General features: G+C 35.4%; 1 protein-coding gene across 6 annotated transcripts in view; it reads left to right on the plus strand.

Moving 5' to 3' along the window:
* CTTNBP2 (cortactin binding protein 2) overlaps positions 1 to 16728 on the plus strand; it is a 138000-nt gene that overhangs the window by 58392 nt on the left and 62880 nt on the right. For 4 of the 6 annotated variants that reach the window (XR_011327795.1, XM_069802074.1, XM_069802073.1 and 1 more), the window contains exon 2: positions 3530 to 3637. Coding sequence is in view for 5 of the 6 variants with exons in the window: in XM_069802074.1 (XP_069658175.1) it covers positions 3530 to 3637 (108 nt within the window). In the remaining variant the exon portion in view is untranslated. Of the gene's footprint in view, positions 1 to 1455; positions 1479 to 3100; positions 3229 to 3529; positions 3638 to 16728 lie in introns of those variants that run through there. The other 2 variants (XM_069802077.1, XM_069802075.1) reach the window with 2 other exon arrangements.

Raw genomic sequence — 16728 nt, forward strand, 5'->3', positions numbered from 1 at the left:
TGATAGAGTGTGTAGCATGGAGAGTGTGGGTAATAATAGATTATGTTTTCTGTGCTTAATAAATCAGAAGGCATCAAACAAAAGTAGCTGATGGCAGACTGACAGCAAAGATGGTGGTTCTTTATAAAACGTGTAGTTGTGCTATGGAATGTTGTGGATGCTAAAATTACACAGAGATTCAAAAAACAATGGGGCAAATTCACAAACAGGTGTGTCAACCAAGGGCCACTACATGCGAAATCACAATTTCTGGCTCAGAAGGTGCATAAGCTGAAAATTGCTGGAGGCTGGGAGAGTATTTCTGGGAAGTATCATTATGTGCTTTTCTTGCTCTGGTACTGATTTCAAGGCATCCATTATTGGCTGCTTTTGGAGACAGGATGCTCGTCTTAGTGGGTTTTTAGTCTGAGATGCTAGAACTGTTCATATATGAAGTGATTTTGCTAGTTCTTATTTCAAGTTTTTAAAATGAAAAATATAAAAACTAAGTTGTGTATCTTGTTGGTATGTCTTTCTATTAACATTTTTTTGTGTTTATTTATATCTAGCTATAAGTTACCAGAGAGCAATTCTAATTGCTTGTTATTGCTATCTTTTCATATGTTTTAGTTCAGAGTGTGTACTTGAGCAAAATTTACTTTAATTGCTTGATCAGATGCTTAATTAAAAAAGCTCATCACTGCATCACGTGTTGAAGTATGCCTCTGTTTTGTTAAGAATGGAAGAGTGTTTTCATTTATGTCTTGTGGAAGACTGCAGAAATGAAAAGTTTCACCTGTGATGTACTTCCAGACTTTAGATGAAGAGCTGCCCTGTGTTATACCTCCTGACAAGCTGAATTTACTGACTTGGAGAAAAGACTAGGATCACATTTCTTGCTCTGTACTTTTGTGGATGCCCCTCTTAACTTTGTCCCTGTCTATCAGAAACCTTAGGTGCCTTTTTTGTCAGAGGAGGCAAACATATTTTAGGGAAAATAACGTAGTGGTTAAACCACTGCATGAAGACTTAAAAGACTGTTACTGAATACTGTGTTTTATACTACTTGTTTTCCATGTTGTTTGGAAAATAATATCTCTGCATCAGTTTTCCATCTGAAAAATTGAGACAGTTTTTCTCTATTATAAAGGAAGTTATGTGAAGAAATCAGTTGCTGTCCTTGAGCTATTAGACATTATGAAGCGGTTCATAGAAGGAGGAGGGTGGATAAGTGGGTCCTGCTATCTGACTGAATTAAATTTAGTAGTTAGAAATGCTGAGAATGAAATCTGCTACAGCCTATAAGGTAAAATCTAGTCTATTGACACTAGATTACATAGGAACTGTGTACGTTTAGTAACTTTTCACTTTATACATGTCCATAGTTTGGTGAGCACTGTATAGAATTGTGAGGAGCACTGTGAGAGGCTGCTGCAGCGTATGGTGGGAAAAAGCCTTCAGAGAAATTAGTTGTTTTTCTTGATCCATTGGCATGGAGGGTAAGAGGTATCTTTTGGATTAGAGGAATAGCTGACACAGGAAGCAAAAATAGAGGATAATTATTGTTCAGTCTAGAAATTTTGGTTAGAGTGGATGTCCCTGTCCCTGAAACAGTTACGCTTAATAGAAATCATTGCTCCTCTTGTTGATGCATGTTGTTCACATAAATGAAGACGCTCAATCCAATGTACATTGAATGCAAATAGCTAAAGTTCTGGCATACAGTTCTCACTAGCCATTTGTACACCTCTGTGTGTTTTAACTGCAAAGTAAAAATAGAACACAGAGTAAATCTAATACAGTTATAGTTTTTTAAGAAAGCAGAAATGGTACTTGCTTTAATTTTTATTGGATTTTCCTGTGATGAAGTTAAGCTCCTGGGTAGCTGAACTCTTAGATTTTTATGTCCTTCAGGGAAAATAGACAGTATATCCATACACACAGCTAATTTGGCAACTGATTATGTCATACTGAAGATAGCTGATTGTCTGCACTTCAGGGCTTTGCTAGGAGGCACATCTACATCATAGCAAGGACTCTTAATTTCCTTTGCAGTGAATAGCGTAATGGAAATCAAGCTGGTCAGCTGAATCTAGCACATGGAATAAATGTTGTTTTCTCTCCCTTAAAATTATCCCCTTCTAATTTTACTAAGCATCTACTTGTGTTAGCATTGTGGGTATTAGTGAACAAGATTTTTATTGATCTTATCTACTACTTTGTGATTTTGTAAACTTTAATAACATTCCCCCTGCACCACCTCCAAAATCAAGACTTCCAGCCTTGTTATCTTTCCTCATATAGTAGTTTCTCCTTCTCTCTTCATCCTTTTAGTTGGCTGATTCTATACCTTCAGAAGAGGACTTTACCCAGTACTTGAGATGTGGGTTTACCAGGGTTTTATAGAGTGGCAAAATGAGGAAGTTAACCTTGTAAGTGCGGAATTATGTGCCGGCTCCCACATGAGGTAGATGTCCCTGCCACTTCTCTATCCTTTTTCCAAGTTACTGATGAAGAAGTTGAATATAGCTGGTCGCAGAGGTGCCCCACTGCTTACCTGTCTCCATCATGAAAGTGGTTAGCCATAGTGTTTGCTTTCTATCCATGAAATGTCTTTTCATCCAATACTGTTGGATAGGAGTTTCTGTAATAATACTTGATATACAACCTTGTCCAAAACTTCTTGAAAATCCAAATATATTAGTGTCCAGTGGATCCACTTTACCCATGTGTCTATTGACATTGTTACAGAACTGTAGCAGTTCGTGAGGTGGATTTAGTTTTACAGAAACCATACTGATATTCCCAGCATGTAATGTTTATGTATGTGCTCAGTGATCTTATTCATCAGTATAAACTCATTCTCCTGTCTTGCTAGGGGTGCAAGTCAGACTTACACTGGTCTTGGTAACTGTGGAGTGAGAAGATATTGTTGCTATGAACTGTTGTTTGTCAACAGCTCTTAAACCTGAACTGTACCCTCCAGCCAAACAAATGGGACTGCAAATAAAGCATACAGATAAGATTTCATGTCTTTTCACAAGTTGTGCTTCAAAAATTCGCGTTCAGCCCAGTATACTGTGATGACTTGGTAGTTGTTTGCAAGTGAGGCACAGGTTACACTGGATTAGGTGTGCTGTGGTTTAGGTTCTTTCACCTTCTCTTGCCTTCATCCCTGATGTGCTACTTCAGGTCTGCTGAATTATTTCGGTCTCTGTGAGGCTGCATATGGGAACTGTTAGTCACAAGGTTAGTTTCTTTCCCATTTTGTCCTTAATCACAAGACTTTGCAGGATCATTTCCTTGCAACAGGATAGGATTTCAAACTGTCATACTGGAGGGCTTTTAATTTCTTCACTTTAAATAAAAATAATCAGACTATTTGCTATTAATTTTGACTTTATATACTACAAATAAAGCCACCTCAACTTGACAGTTATAGATGTTTGAGGAACCCATAATTAGGATGCTGATATGTCTATGTTTCAGATCTACAGTAACTATTGCAGTCTGTTAGTTAATGTGTTCATCAGTGGTTTGTTTCTTACAGAAAAGAGAGTTTGATGTGGATAACTTGAGCAAGCCAGAACTGCGAATGCTTTTGAGTATAATGGAAGGAGAACTAGAAGCACGAGACCTTGTAATTGAAGCCTTGCGGGTAAGTTACTGGGTTGTTGTGGTTTGCTTTTTTTTTTTTAATTCTCTTTTGCCACTTCCTTTATACTGTGCATAGAATATTATTAGTGGAAGAGTAAATTGTGATTTTTAAAGTTTTAGGTTGAGTAAATCTCAGTAATCGCAAAATATGTTCTTGTTTAATTGTTGACATTCAGTAATTCTATGTAATTTTGGTATGAAATACCAACAAAATTTCAGAGAAGTAAGTGCAAAAACTGCAAAATTACTTCCTTTTTAAATTCTTCTACATTGTAGAGTCTGTTATTTGTGAAAGGAAGGAGTAACTTCAAAGGAAAATTCAGTCCATTCGTTGTTTGTTCTGATGGTCTATATATTTGTGCATCTAGTCTATTCATTGCATTCATTTTCTGAGAGATGGAAGGAGGGGCAAAATTGGATGGACATATCTACTTAGGGAAAAGTTTTTGTGGTGGTTTTTTTGCTTTGCTTTTTTTCTTTTTTTTTTTTTAATAAATGGTGAAATACATGATATGTATTCATAACAGCACTCACAAGTACTCTGTTAGATTTTTGCTGTGCTAGGCGCATGTGAAGGTTTGTTTTCTGCTTCAGAAGGTTGCTGTCTGAAAAGCAACTTAAAGTTGATTGGAAATGTACAAACAAAACTATATTTTAATTAAAAGATGATAAATTTTTATGACTGTAATGACCTTAAAATTGATACGGAACAGAATAAAATTTAACAGAGCTGCCAAACAGACTGCAGGTTTAGGGGGGAAAAACAGGCTTACATCGTTTGAAAATATTTATATCCTCATAGTTGGAGAGGGGGAAATTATGCCCTTTAAGGTCTCTTAAAGCAAAACCTCAATGTAATAAAATGTATCTAATACTAGTTTTTAGTAGTATGTGTAATGATTATCAAGTAGTGTGGGAACATTTTCCACTTGTAATGTCACAGTAACAATTGTAAATGCATTTTTATTCAATTTTAATTTGTTTTGTGATGGCTTCAGATCACTTCATGCAAATGGAGCTTTAAGTAGCTGTCATAGATGTACCTGCATTAATAACTAAAGACTTTACAGGTATAAACCTCTCTTATAAAATACAATTTTCATTTTTAATGACAATGAGACACTGGAAGCAATATGTTTCTGGGGGATTACTGTACTTTGAAGTTATTTTGTGTTTGGCCTTCAGGTATATGCATATGCTGAAATGTGCTGCCTTTTCATCCTGCTGTTTTACAATTTCACATCTCATTTGCCCGGACTAGGACTTTTTATTTTCCCTGTCTGCCAGTTAAGGTTTTGTAAAAGGGGAAAAAATGTGCACACCACATCCAGAATCTCTTTTTTCGACTCTTCTAAGTTTGGAGGAATGCAAATAGAATACTTAGATGATTTTCTCTAATACATATTCATGAACAAGCTACTACACTACATATCAAATAATGGATGTATTTAAATTGAATAAAATGAAAAAAAAAATCAAAACTAAAAAAAAAAACCCCAAGAATGCAATACACATTTAATGATAGTAAACATTAAACATTCAGGATAGTGCAGTCCCAGGAGAGAAAAAGTCTACATTAGTTTCTCATGCACCTGCTGAAAAGGGTGGCATGTACACAGTGTTTTTTGATGACTAATATGGATCAATATAAAAAATAGCTCAATTTCACATGAGGTATATAAATGTTGAAAATTGGTTTTGTTTTGATTTTTGTTTTTTACTTCTCCTGCATCTCAATTTCCAGTTTCTGGATTTTGTTTAGAGGATTTTACTACAAAATACATGTGGACCTCCAGTCTTACAGGCAGCTTGCTGGTTAGCTGTACTAGTACTGGAAAACTTGGAAGTTATACCTGCTGAAGAACTGTAGCCTGATATCTTGGAATATGATACTTTCGGATCTTCTGGCTTCTTGGGAAGCCACAAGTCAGCAGTATTAGCAGCTGGAGTCTCCAAGCAGTGCACAAAATAAGCTACTAGATAGCCAAATATAGGTCTTATAAAAGTGAAGAACAAGAGAATTCCATTGGAATTGTGTCAAGTTTGGTACTTTGATTTTTTTCAACAAAGTGGCATACATACTTTGTGTATCATTAAAGCAAGAAGGAAATGGTTTTCATATAAGGGAAAGAATTTCTTATGTTACTATTTCAAAAGCTGATCAAGCTCTGTATCAAAATTAGGAAAGTTTGTGAGTGTGTGTTTGGGGAGTTTATTGGGTTTTTCTTAATCCTACCAGTACTGCAGGGCTGTGTCAAAGCCTGATAATTTCCAGCCCTATATGAGATATGTGTGTTGTCTTTTCCTCTTAAGTGATCTTCCTGTCAGTTTTCAGTCACTGCGGTTTGTACATTTACTAAGCAGTTTTATATGTTGTTGGTCTTTTTGTAAGACTATAGAATTGGATCTTTTAATCTTCTCTTAGAAAGTAACTGTACATTCTTATGGTTGTCTTATCAGATTTTTCTCTATAATAACTTAAGTTTAACTACATCATTTTTAAATATGTGTGCTCTTACCCGTACTCATTTTGCAACGTTTCACTGAGCACTTGTAAAATTTGTGCAATAAATAGTACTTATGTATCTATTGGAAATACCTCTCCTGGAAAGTTCTAGCATTTAAAGTGAATCAGTCTTGACTGATCACAAAAGAACTGATAATACAGAATATAATTAAAGACTGACTCACATGTTACTACTCTTAATCTGCACCTGGCATGAAGTGTCTCATTTTAACAGGACCTGTTCAATGCATCTGTTAGTCTGCCTTTTTCCAGTTGTATAAATTCTTGCACTGACCTCTCTTGTTTCCCACTTCTCTAATTTTGTGTGAAGACACATCATGTGCTTTACTGAAGATCTGAGACAGATCTGATTGTTTTTTCTCTGTTTATAAAGCCAGTTATGTGGAAAAAAACACACCTACCTTCAACATCCATAGGTAGGATTTCTTTTCAAGCTCTTACAGGAGCACGATTCTTACAATGCCAAATGTTTTTTTTCTCTTGGTATACATGTCATATCATCACAATCCACACCTTTCCACAGTATTCCCTGGTGGAATGGAACAGAGATTTCTCACAGAGAGTTAAGGGGTGTGAACTAGGGAGCAGGAACAGTATTTTTGGATAAGATATGGAGTTGGAACTTGTGCCTTACTGTTTTGTTTGGTTTTTTTTTTCTATGTCATGTTTATAGTGTATATATATGTATTATGGAATTCTCAAATCACTTTTAAAATGTTGTTTTAAATTAATTCTTTTCACTTATTTTAGAAATTTCCTTTTCAGGATTACAGTTTAATGCTTCTTGATATATTGTAAGAGTGTAATTTGCCCGTGTGGGTTCTCATGGATTAAGCAGAAAATGCTTATGACATCTTTGGTTTTGTGGGTTGAACCTCAGTCCTATACACAGAGCAAACTCTACTACTTAATAGCTCATAGAAATCTAAAATAATAATCTTCTGAATCTGTTGTGTTTTTGTGACTTCTGGGGTTTTTTGTTCTCTTATTTAAAAAATAGCTGTAAAATTATGCACAGTTTGAGGTGTCAGTGAAAGAAATTAAACTCTAAAATGATGCCCTGTATCAGTTAGTACTGCTGTAATATTGTTTTTCTGACAGGGAGCCAATGCCCTTGGATTTCAGAATTGTATTGTCTTCAGATGCTTGTCTTCTGGCTGTCCATTTACAATGCATTCATTGAATAGTAAAATTAATTTGTATTCTATGACTTTCAGTATAATTTCTCTTGGTGCTAGTAGCCATCAGAGAAGATGGCTACTAACTCCTCATTTAGCACTTTTAAGATGTTGCATAACTTTTTCTGCTCATTTAAAACTTAGTTTCAAAAAGGTGCAGTCCAATGAGAATAACAGGCTTCAGCGTTTGTTACTCTGCTTTGAAAAAAATTGGACTAGGAAATTTTAAGTCTGTCCACTGGCTATTGTTCCAGTGCAGAGTGTCCATTCTGTCTATTCTGTGTAAATAAAAAAAAAAAAAAAAAAATTAAAAGTGAGAAAGGCCAGTAGTTTGGGATTATAGGAAGAAATGTTGTTAAATTAACTAATCATCCCAGAGGCCGGGGGTGGGGGGGAAGATAAGTTTAGTTAGTAAAGCTAATAGTGTTGATGTAATAGATTTTTAAGGCACTTGAATTTGTGCCACATGATAAATTAGAGAGAACCAAACCCAAGGTGTCACATATGACAATTAACTCTTTTTATTGCATCTTTGTGCATAATATATTGTAGTTTCCATTGTATTTCATATAAAGTTTTGATACCTTGGGGTCTGCTTTTGAAACAAAAACAAATCTTCATTTCCAAACTGCATTCATAAGAAATATGCAGATGTCATCTGTATACTTCCACATTTTTACAATATGTTGTTGTTCCTTTATAATATGCACAACTGCAGATACAAAAGGACACATAGCATTCCTATTTCTAAAAAAGAGCTATTCCTGCTTCAGCTATTGAAACTTTATCTAGTGGGTCAATGTCTCCTACTATTGCTGTAAAAGTAGTTTGGTGCTTTGATATAAACAGAGAAAGCTGAGGGTTTTTTTTCCCTTAGCAGGTATAAATTTGCTATAGTATACTCTGTTTTCTACAGTACAGAGCGGTATTTTGCTGAATTAATCTCTGTCCGAACACTATTTCTTTTCTGGGGAATATTGGCTGTCTGCAATTTGGAAGTTGGAGAAATTCAGATTTGAAAAAGTTACAGTAATTATCAACCAAAGTAATTTAAGTTGCTGGACAAGTTCAGCCCTGTGAGGACAAACAGCCTTGGAAGAGCAGACCTCTGTCATGCTTAGGGTCAAATTTCCAGATTTATTCTCCAAGTGAACAGTTAATTTGCTGTGGAGAGCAGCATCAGGACTCACCTCAAAGGATGTGATCTTTGTGTAAATCTTTCTCATTAGTGCTCTGATTTTGTATAACTGTTACACCAAATGACTTAAGATGGTACTTTGTGAATCTGTAATTTCTTTATTTTAGTAGCTCCATGATCAGGGTTGCACTGCAATTAAAATTAAATTCAGACTAACATTTAAATCATTAAAGTTATTTTGTTAATGAGAAATAACATGCTGTTTAATTGCTATTGGGAATGCATATAGTTAAAAAAGGAGGGAGACTTAACTATAGCTGTTGCCTCCATCTGTCTCAATTATCCAAATAAACTGTCTGCCTGTAATAAGGGGATAATATATTCTTAATGTGGAGGTAATGTGGCCACATAATCAAAGCACAGGTCTGGCCTCCCACAGCTGTGATCTCAAATACAGCATTCATTTGTTGTTTTCTTTTTCTCCAACCATAAAGTGGTTGCTGTATCTGCCCGTTTTCTAGAGAATTTTTTAAAGTGCATTGACCCTCACATGACGAATTGCAGTGCTAGTGTTAGCTTTCAAGCATGGAATTACAAATACTAAATGCTGCTTTTAGTGGTGATTCTCTCATAAAGTCAAATCATTAGTAGGTTATTTTTCATCTAAAATTTTAAAGCCCAATTTAGTTGGGATTTTGGTTTTTTTTTCAATTATTTTTATTTGCCTATGTAAATTTCATTAGGTGGTGAATGGTAAAATGAAAATTTATATTATACTTCTTCTATGGTATGCATTAATTAATGTGAATTAAAAAATGCAAATTCTTCTCATACTAGATCCTTTAATATGCTACACTGCATAGATTTAGAACAACTTCTTTGGATTGTTGGGAAATTGCCAATAGCAGCAATGGATATATTTTTGTTTAATTAAAATTGAGTACAATATCAGTGACATTGCTGTGGAGCAATGTCTTTTCTCTGAGCTTAAGTGAGCTCCCAATCAACATTCTCTGTGTGATGGCTGGGTCAGGAGGCCAGTATAAGAATGGCAAGGTGAATTTGGTTGTAGGTGTTTCTTAAGTGTTGTAAAGCTATACTGTATTTAATTTTTACCATAACTTCCTAAGGCAGGAATATGTATGTGTTTGTACCAATGTCTGTTGAATCTTTTAGCCAGTTTCTGCAAAATCTGACAAAATGCTAAGCATTTCAGAAATAGGTAGTGTCATCAAACCAGGCAGCTGGGTAAGAAAAGTCAAACTGTTGTTAGAGCCTTAGTTGAAGGAAGGACAGAGATTTGTGGTGTCTGTTACTGAGCACTGTATATGAACTGTAGAATACAGAGTTAGGGAAAAATCAGCCGTTGTTAATTTAGCTGCTCAGAGAATTGAAGTTAGACTATCCAAGTTTATAAAAAGATGAGAAGTAAAAGATCTCTGCTGTGGGAGTTATTTCTGCCCTAATTGTAAGTACAGCCTGTCTCCCTGAATCTAAGCATTTTGATAGACCTGCAGGATAATCAATAGAGCTGGAAATGAATCATACTTTCCATATTATGTCCAAGTACAAAATCCATATAGGATAATTTCTGACTTCCCTTAGCAAGGCAGTGGTTGAATTTTGTAATGAAGGTGTGGATATTAATGTAATGAAATAGGTAGGTCAAAAGACAGAAATTAATGCATCATGTAATAATACCTCATAGACACATTTAAGTTTAATAACCCATTCTATTAGCTTTACCTTAAAAAGATTCCAGTCTAAAAAGACAAGATTTTAAAATAAGGATAAAGAGCTTTTAGAAAGTATAGTGATTACTGTATAGATTGCACAAAGTTTCTTCAAAATAGATAATCGATTGTATGTTGAATGCCAATTTTCAGGTTCCAGCTTTCCTGTTAATCATTTTAGAACTACTAGGATACCAGTATTCATTTCCATGAGAAATTCAGTAGTTTAAAGCAAGTCTTAAAAATTTTTTAATACTTTTTAGGAGGATAATTTGTTTTGAAATGATCAGATTGTTTCAGAAATTTCTTAAATAACTAGCTGCAATGAAAAGACACTCCATTTCCAAGGCTGTAATGGTATAATTCAACGTTACTTCAAAACTCTGCTCCATTTTTTCTAGAAGTATATATAATCAAATTGAATGTTGTTTTGCAAAGTATTGCATTATAGAACAACAACAACAAATGTTTCTTTGTACTGACATTCTGTTAGAAAATTCTGGTCATATGGGTAGCTTATAAGATGTTTGGGTTCATTATGATAAAGGCTTTTTACATATCTATATAATATGTGTGTGTGAATGAACTACTTGAATGAACCTACCTTAGCATTCAGACTAAAAGCACACTTTTAAAGAAACTCTCCCCATTGTCCCCACCTAATTTTGCCTTGCCTTGCCTCACAGACCCCTCTCAGACTGTGTGAACTGAACTGAGAGCAGAGCTAGTCGTAAGTAACACTGCCTTCCAAATGGTAGGACCATAGGCGCATTCCCAGTACTGATTGTGTTGCTCTAACAACTTGTTCCTGTTGTGCTGCACTACCTGCTAATGTTGACATAGTCACTGTATACCTATAAATATCCTTTTCCAGGATTGTTTGTGTAAATCTAGTAGGAAATATGAGTTGATTTGGTCTAGATTTAAAAAAAAAAAAATTAACTTAGATCCCCATGTTCACTTTCTAAAACCAGAAATTCCCCAATGCTTTCCACCATTATGATCATTCTTGAATTTAAGACAGATGGACCTTGCTTGTGAAATTGCCAGATGGGTCACTGTAAAATGCTCTTCTGGAGTCTCTTTCTCCCCAAAGGGCAGAATGCATTTTCTGCTCAAGCTAGTTTGATTTCAAATACTGAGCTGTGCATTGTGGAAGGTTATTATTAGTAAACTTGTCTTTCAATTTCAGCTGACAATGATTAAGCACTGAACAATATAGTTTTATTTTAATCTCATTGAAAACATGAACTATTTTCATGATAACTGTCACGTGTACATATTTCTGTACCACTTTTGCAATTCTTTAAGTGTATGCGAAGATCAATATTTTTTAAAAAGCCTGAGTGTATCATAGTTTATCATAACAGTATACCATGTAACAATGTTAGGGTTTTGGTGGGTAACCAAGAATGATACTGGAATAACTATGCAAAATGTGGAGCTTTTCATGCTTGGCTCTGCATTTTCAGTATTGAATTAGCTTTTCCTTGAAAAAAAATTCAGGTAAATATTTAAGTAAAATATTTGGAAGGAGAGCTGTAGATACTTGCAATCTATATTTGCCTAATTTGACCTGTCTGCTTCCCAGTGAGTTCTGTCTAGCAAGAGAGCTTCCTTCACTTGGCCAAGGCAGACTTTTGCCTACTGCAGGTTGAGATTTTAGTTAAGAAAACTTTAATTTATCAGTTAGAGTTTTCGTGTCTTTTTAATGTTATTTATTGTCTTCTGCATCTTGTGAAGGGGTGATACCTGGTTTTGCCTGTACTCTCTAAGTTACATGTTAAAACAGAGTTATTGCCAACACTGTAATTGTCAACTGTGTATGGATAAAGTTTTTATCCTGAGCTACTGTGCAAAGTCAACAATAATTTTACTGTAAGACTTAGTACTTCTAGAATGAACTTTGAGGTTAGAGGGCAAGAAACCTGGGAGCCATCAGGAAAAAGGGAATGAATCCATATAGTTTCGTTGTTCTCAAATGGACTGATAGGTAGAAAAATTACATGTATATTAAGTGTAATCTGTCAAAGGAAGCTACATCACCTGTAAATTATGAAGACCCTTACCTGCAGTAATTATGCTAAGCTGTTGTGAATTTAAAATGCAAATCTGAACTTCTCCTACATGTATGAATCCCATGGCGCTCTCATATCAAAGAATGGAGCTAAGAGCACACAGAAGGTGTCTTTACAGATTTCTGGCAGCCAGTAAGACAGCCTGTTTTGTAGCAGGTGTCTTTGAAAAATGGTGATTAGGTAGAAGGAGGAGCAGAAGATGTTAAACTGTTTGTAACAGAAGGTTATTGTTGTAGACAGTATGATGGCAGTTGTTGGCCTTGGTGGCAGAAGTGAACCATGAAATAGAAATCAGATAATGCCTTGATTGCATTGTCATTTTTGCATGTTGCCATTTCTTTGTAAAAATTTAATTTTCACTAAATTTTGGGGAGGTAATGATCTGCAGTTTGTGTCCTTGCTCATCTGATCACTACTTTTGAGTTACTGACTTTAATTATTGTTGTGTATGCATTTTCTCTGCTTTTAAATATAGTTTGTCTTTACCTGTCCAATGATTCTGGTTATGATTAAAGCTTTTACTTTATTAATATTAGTTTATTGTAATTTTCTGAACAGGGATGTCAAAAAGTATTATTTCACTGTTGCAAGTTATTTAAAATTGATTGCAAGGAAGCTATGAAATATGAATAAATCTCAGACAGGTTAGTAGATGAAATGATTTTTCAGTGCTTAGTTTGGAATGATTTTTTTTATCTGTCATTTATTTAAAGTTTTAAAGTAATGCAGCATGCTTTTTGTTCACCTAGTTGAAAAAGTGTTGTTAGATACAACCTTAAAGAACATTCAAATTTTGATTTTTTTTTTTTTCCTATCTTGAACATGGTTTATGTATTGTATTTTTTTTTTAGTTTATATTATTTCAGCTATTTATTTATTATTTAATAAAATCACTTGACATGTTTTGATACACTGCTTTATTGCCAAATAATTCAAGAAACTCACACTATTCCAGTAAATATCTGTGTGGACCTCTGGTTTTTGAGGATTGCATGATTGGTTAAAATGTAAGAAAATAGCTTTTGTTGAATGACAACAAAGTGACCAAGCCTGCTTAAGACAGCAAAACCTAACGCAATACTTTAGGAAATGTTGTGAAATTAAAGGACAGTCTTATCCTTGATACTGCCAGAGTCCATGTTGTAATAATTTGGAAATACTGTTTATACTATTGGTGTGTTAGCTTTATATATATTATCTTATTTAGAAGATCATTTCAGATGCCTGTGAAAGTATTTACTTCTCTTATATTCAGTGTTTTTTGTAGTAATAGTTCTGTAAGCATGGATAACTAACAATAAGTACTTTTGTCTGCGTGATGAGAGTTATCAAGTGAACTGTATTTGGGGTTTCCTTCAAGTAACACCTCTATTTCTTGCACTTCATTATGAGCAGAACCAAGTCTCTTACCTTTTCCAATAGATGCTGGGGATGTAGCAGCAGCAGTCCCTGGACTGATTAGCTTTGTTGATCTGAGGGATCCTGGTACTTTGACACATATAAAGGCCTCTTCTAGAAGCTACTGACAAGATAAGTTTTCAGTAGTGTTACATCACTTCTTGTGGTAGTTGTTTGCTATTTGTCAAAGGGAGATATTAAGCACTGAGCAAAGCAAAACTTTTGGTAAACCATATTAAAACAGTCCTGTGTATGTGGTGTTTCACTAAGCTTAAGCTTCTCTACTCAGGTAAATACCCTTATTCCAGGCTCTCCTAAAATTGGAGACTACAAGTGTGAAACTATGAGACTAGTTTTCTAGTATGAAAACCCTAGGTCTTGCATTGGAAACATCCTTTTCACTCTGTCCTTTCCAGCAGTGACTGTTAAACTGATAATAGTCTCGTCTTGTTTTTCACATAAGGTCTGAATATCTTTATTGTTGCAAAGCATGTAACTACTAATTTAGCTTAAAGTATTCTGCTGGTATTTAGCTTAAAGTATTCTTCTGGAATTTTTTCTGAAAAAATTCCAACATCATGTTGATGTAATGTTTCTTGGTTTCTGTGATCTTTATGAATAATACAGCTGTGACATCATTGTTCGAGTGACTTATTTAAAATGTTTTATCTGTTTGCCATCATTACTCACATTGCTGACAATGAGAAATGTAACTGTGTCATCCTATCTGTATTATTATGTTAACTGAAATTTTCCATTTTTAGTTAAGGGAACATACATAGGGTATTTCCTCTATGCTAATAAATGGTACAGTTAATTTTGTTGATGGTAACACTAAAGTGCAACTGATAATATAACACTTCTTACTTTTCTTTGTGTGTCCCTTCATGTTACTGTTGCTGAAGAAAAAATGTATAAGGTTTGTTCTTGGTTCTTCCAAATAAATTATGATAGTAATTTATAAAAATAGTTATGAAGACGATAAAAGATTTGATTGGGGTTCTTTTCAAATTCAACACTTGTGAAAATACTCACATAGCAGCAATTACTTTTGTTATGCTTGGGTGTATGTGAAGAGATCAGCACCTCTGTCTCAACTTCCCCTCCTCAGGAAGCTGTAGAGAGCAATGAGGTCGCTTCTCAGCCTCCTTTTCTCCAAACTAGACAAGCCCAAACTCCTTAGCCGCTCCACATAGGACATTCCTTCCAGCCCTTTCACCAGCTTTGTTGCCCTCCTCTGGACACATTCAAGGACCTTCACATCCTTCTTAAATTGTGGGGCCCAGAACTGCACACAGTGTTCAAGGTGAGGCTGCACCAACGCTGAATACAGCGGGATAATCACCTCTTTTGACCGGCTGGTTATACTCTGTTTGATCACCCCAGGATGCAGTTTGCCCTCTCGACTGCCAGGGCACACTGCTGGCTCATATTGAGCCTGCTGTCAGCCAGCACCCCCAGATCCCTTTCTGCAGGGCTGCTCGCCAGCCACTCCTCTCCCAGTTTATACTTGTGCCCGGCATTACTCTGTCCTCCATTTTAATCCTCCATTTTGACTTGTTAAATTTCTTCCCATTAATCATTGCCCAATGCTCCAATCTATCTAGATCCCTTTGCAAGGCCTCTTGTCCCTCAAGAGAGTCAACAGCACCTCCCAGTTTGGTGTCATCAGCAAACTTGCTAACGGTGCATTCAACTCCTGCACCCAGATCATTGATAAATACATTGAGCAGAACTGGCCCTAGAATTGAACCCTGAAGAACACCGCTGGTGACTGGTCACCAGACAGATGTAGCCCCATTCACTACATCCCTTTGAGCCCACTCCTTGACCCAGGGCACCGTGACCCCGCTCGTCCCACAGTTGGACAACTTGTCCAGAAGGATGCTGCGAGGAACAGTACTGAAAGCCTTAACTACATCCACTGCCTTCCCTTCATCCACTAGGCGGGTGACCTTATCATAGACGGATATCAAATTAGTTAAGCAGCACTTTCCCTTTGTGAACCTATGTTGACTGTGCCTGATGATTGCACTGTAAACTCATAATTTGCATACCTTTTCATTAAAATAACTAAGGTTTGGTAATCATGTAATTGCTATGCAGTAATAAGGGATGATATTTTAACTGAGATTTTGATAGCTTGAAAATATGAAAATCTAAATGCTGTAAATGAAAAAGAAACACAGATTTATCTAGTTTAAGTTCTGTTATGCCTTTGTATGTTTGGTCTGTTACTGAGCTGAAGAAACTTTTTAACTGCTAAGCATGGAGGTTAAAGTGCTCTTTTTTTGTTTAGAGGTGAAGTCAGATTTCCTTCAGTACTTCAGAAAAATGGCTGACAGATTTCCATGCAAAGAATTATGAATTGATTTGCATGAATTTGAAGTAGAAATTTGAACATGCAAAAAAGTCTAGATGACAAATGGTTATTTAAAGTAACCAGAAAGCTCAAGTCTCTTCTATCAATTGAGAATCATTATCAGTATGAAATCAGTATTATTTTCAGAAATAAATGTCTGGGTGGTTAGATAATCAGAGCATCAAACAGTGATACTTCCTTACAAAATAGTGGCCTATAATTTTCAAATGTTTAAGCATCAGACAACAAAGCTGTCATAAAATAGGTCTAATGTCATCTTTGTATGGAACATCTGGATGGCTTTTCTCAATGAAAAACACGTGTTGTTTCATGACGAGCTTTTTCTCCTTCCTCATTTTTAAAAACTTAGTGCAAGGCTTCAGTTTCACCTTTTACATCTGTAAGAAGTGAAGAATATTTTATATTGACTGGATTGTTTTTTCTTATTGGTACTGATCTGTTAGTAACTGATCTTAGCTTTGTAATATGGCCTTTTCATTTTTAAATCTGCAACTTCAAAGTAGCGGACTTTCATTGGAGAAAATTAGTAATGAAGAATTGGAAGCATATGTCTGTCCTGTCTGTTCCTCTTTCTTTCATGGAGGTTTTTACCAGGTAACAGGGGGAAAGAGAAGGAGTTTGTGCTACTTAACAATATTGGGGTAATAGTAAACTGGT

This window comes from Haliaeetus albicilla, chromosome 14, assembly GCF_947461875.1.
Source record: "Haliaeetus albicilla chromosome 14, bHalAlb1.1, whole genome shotgun sequence".
NCBI lineage: Eukaryota > Metazoa > Chordata > Aves > Accipitriformes > Accipitridae > Haliaeetus > Haliaeetus albicilla.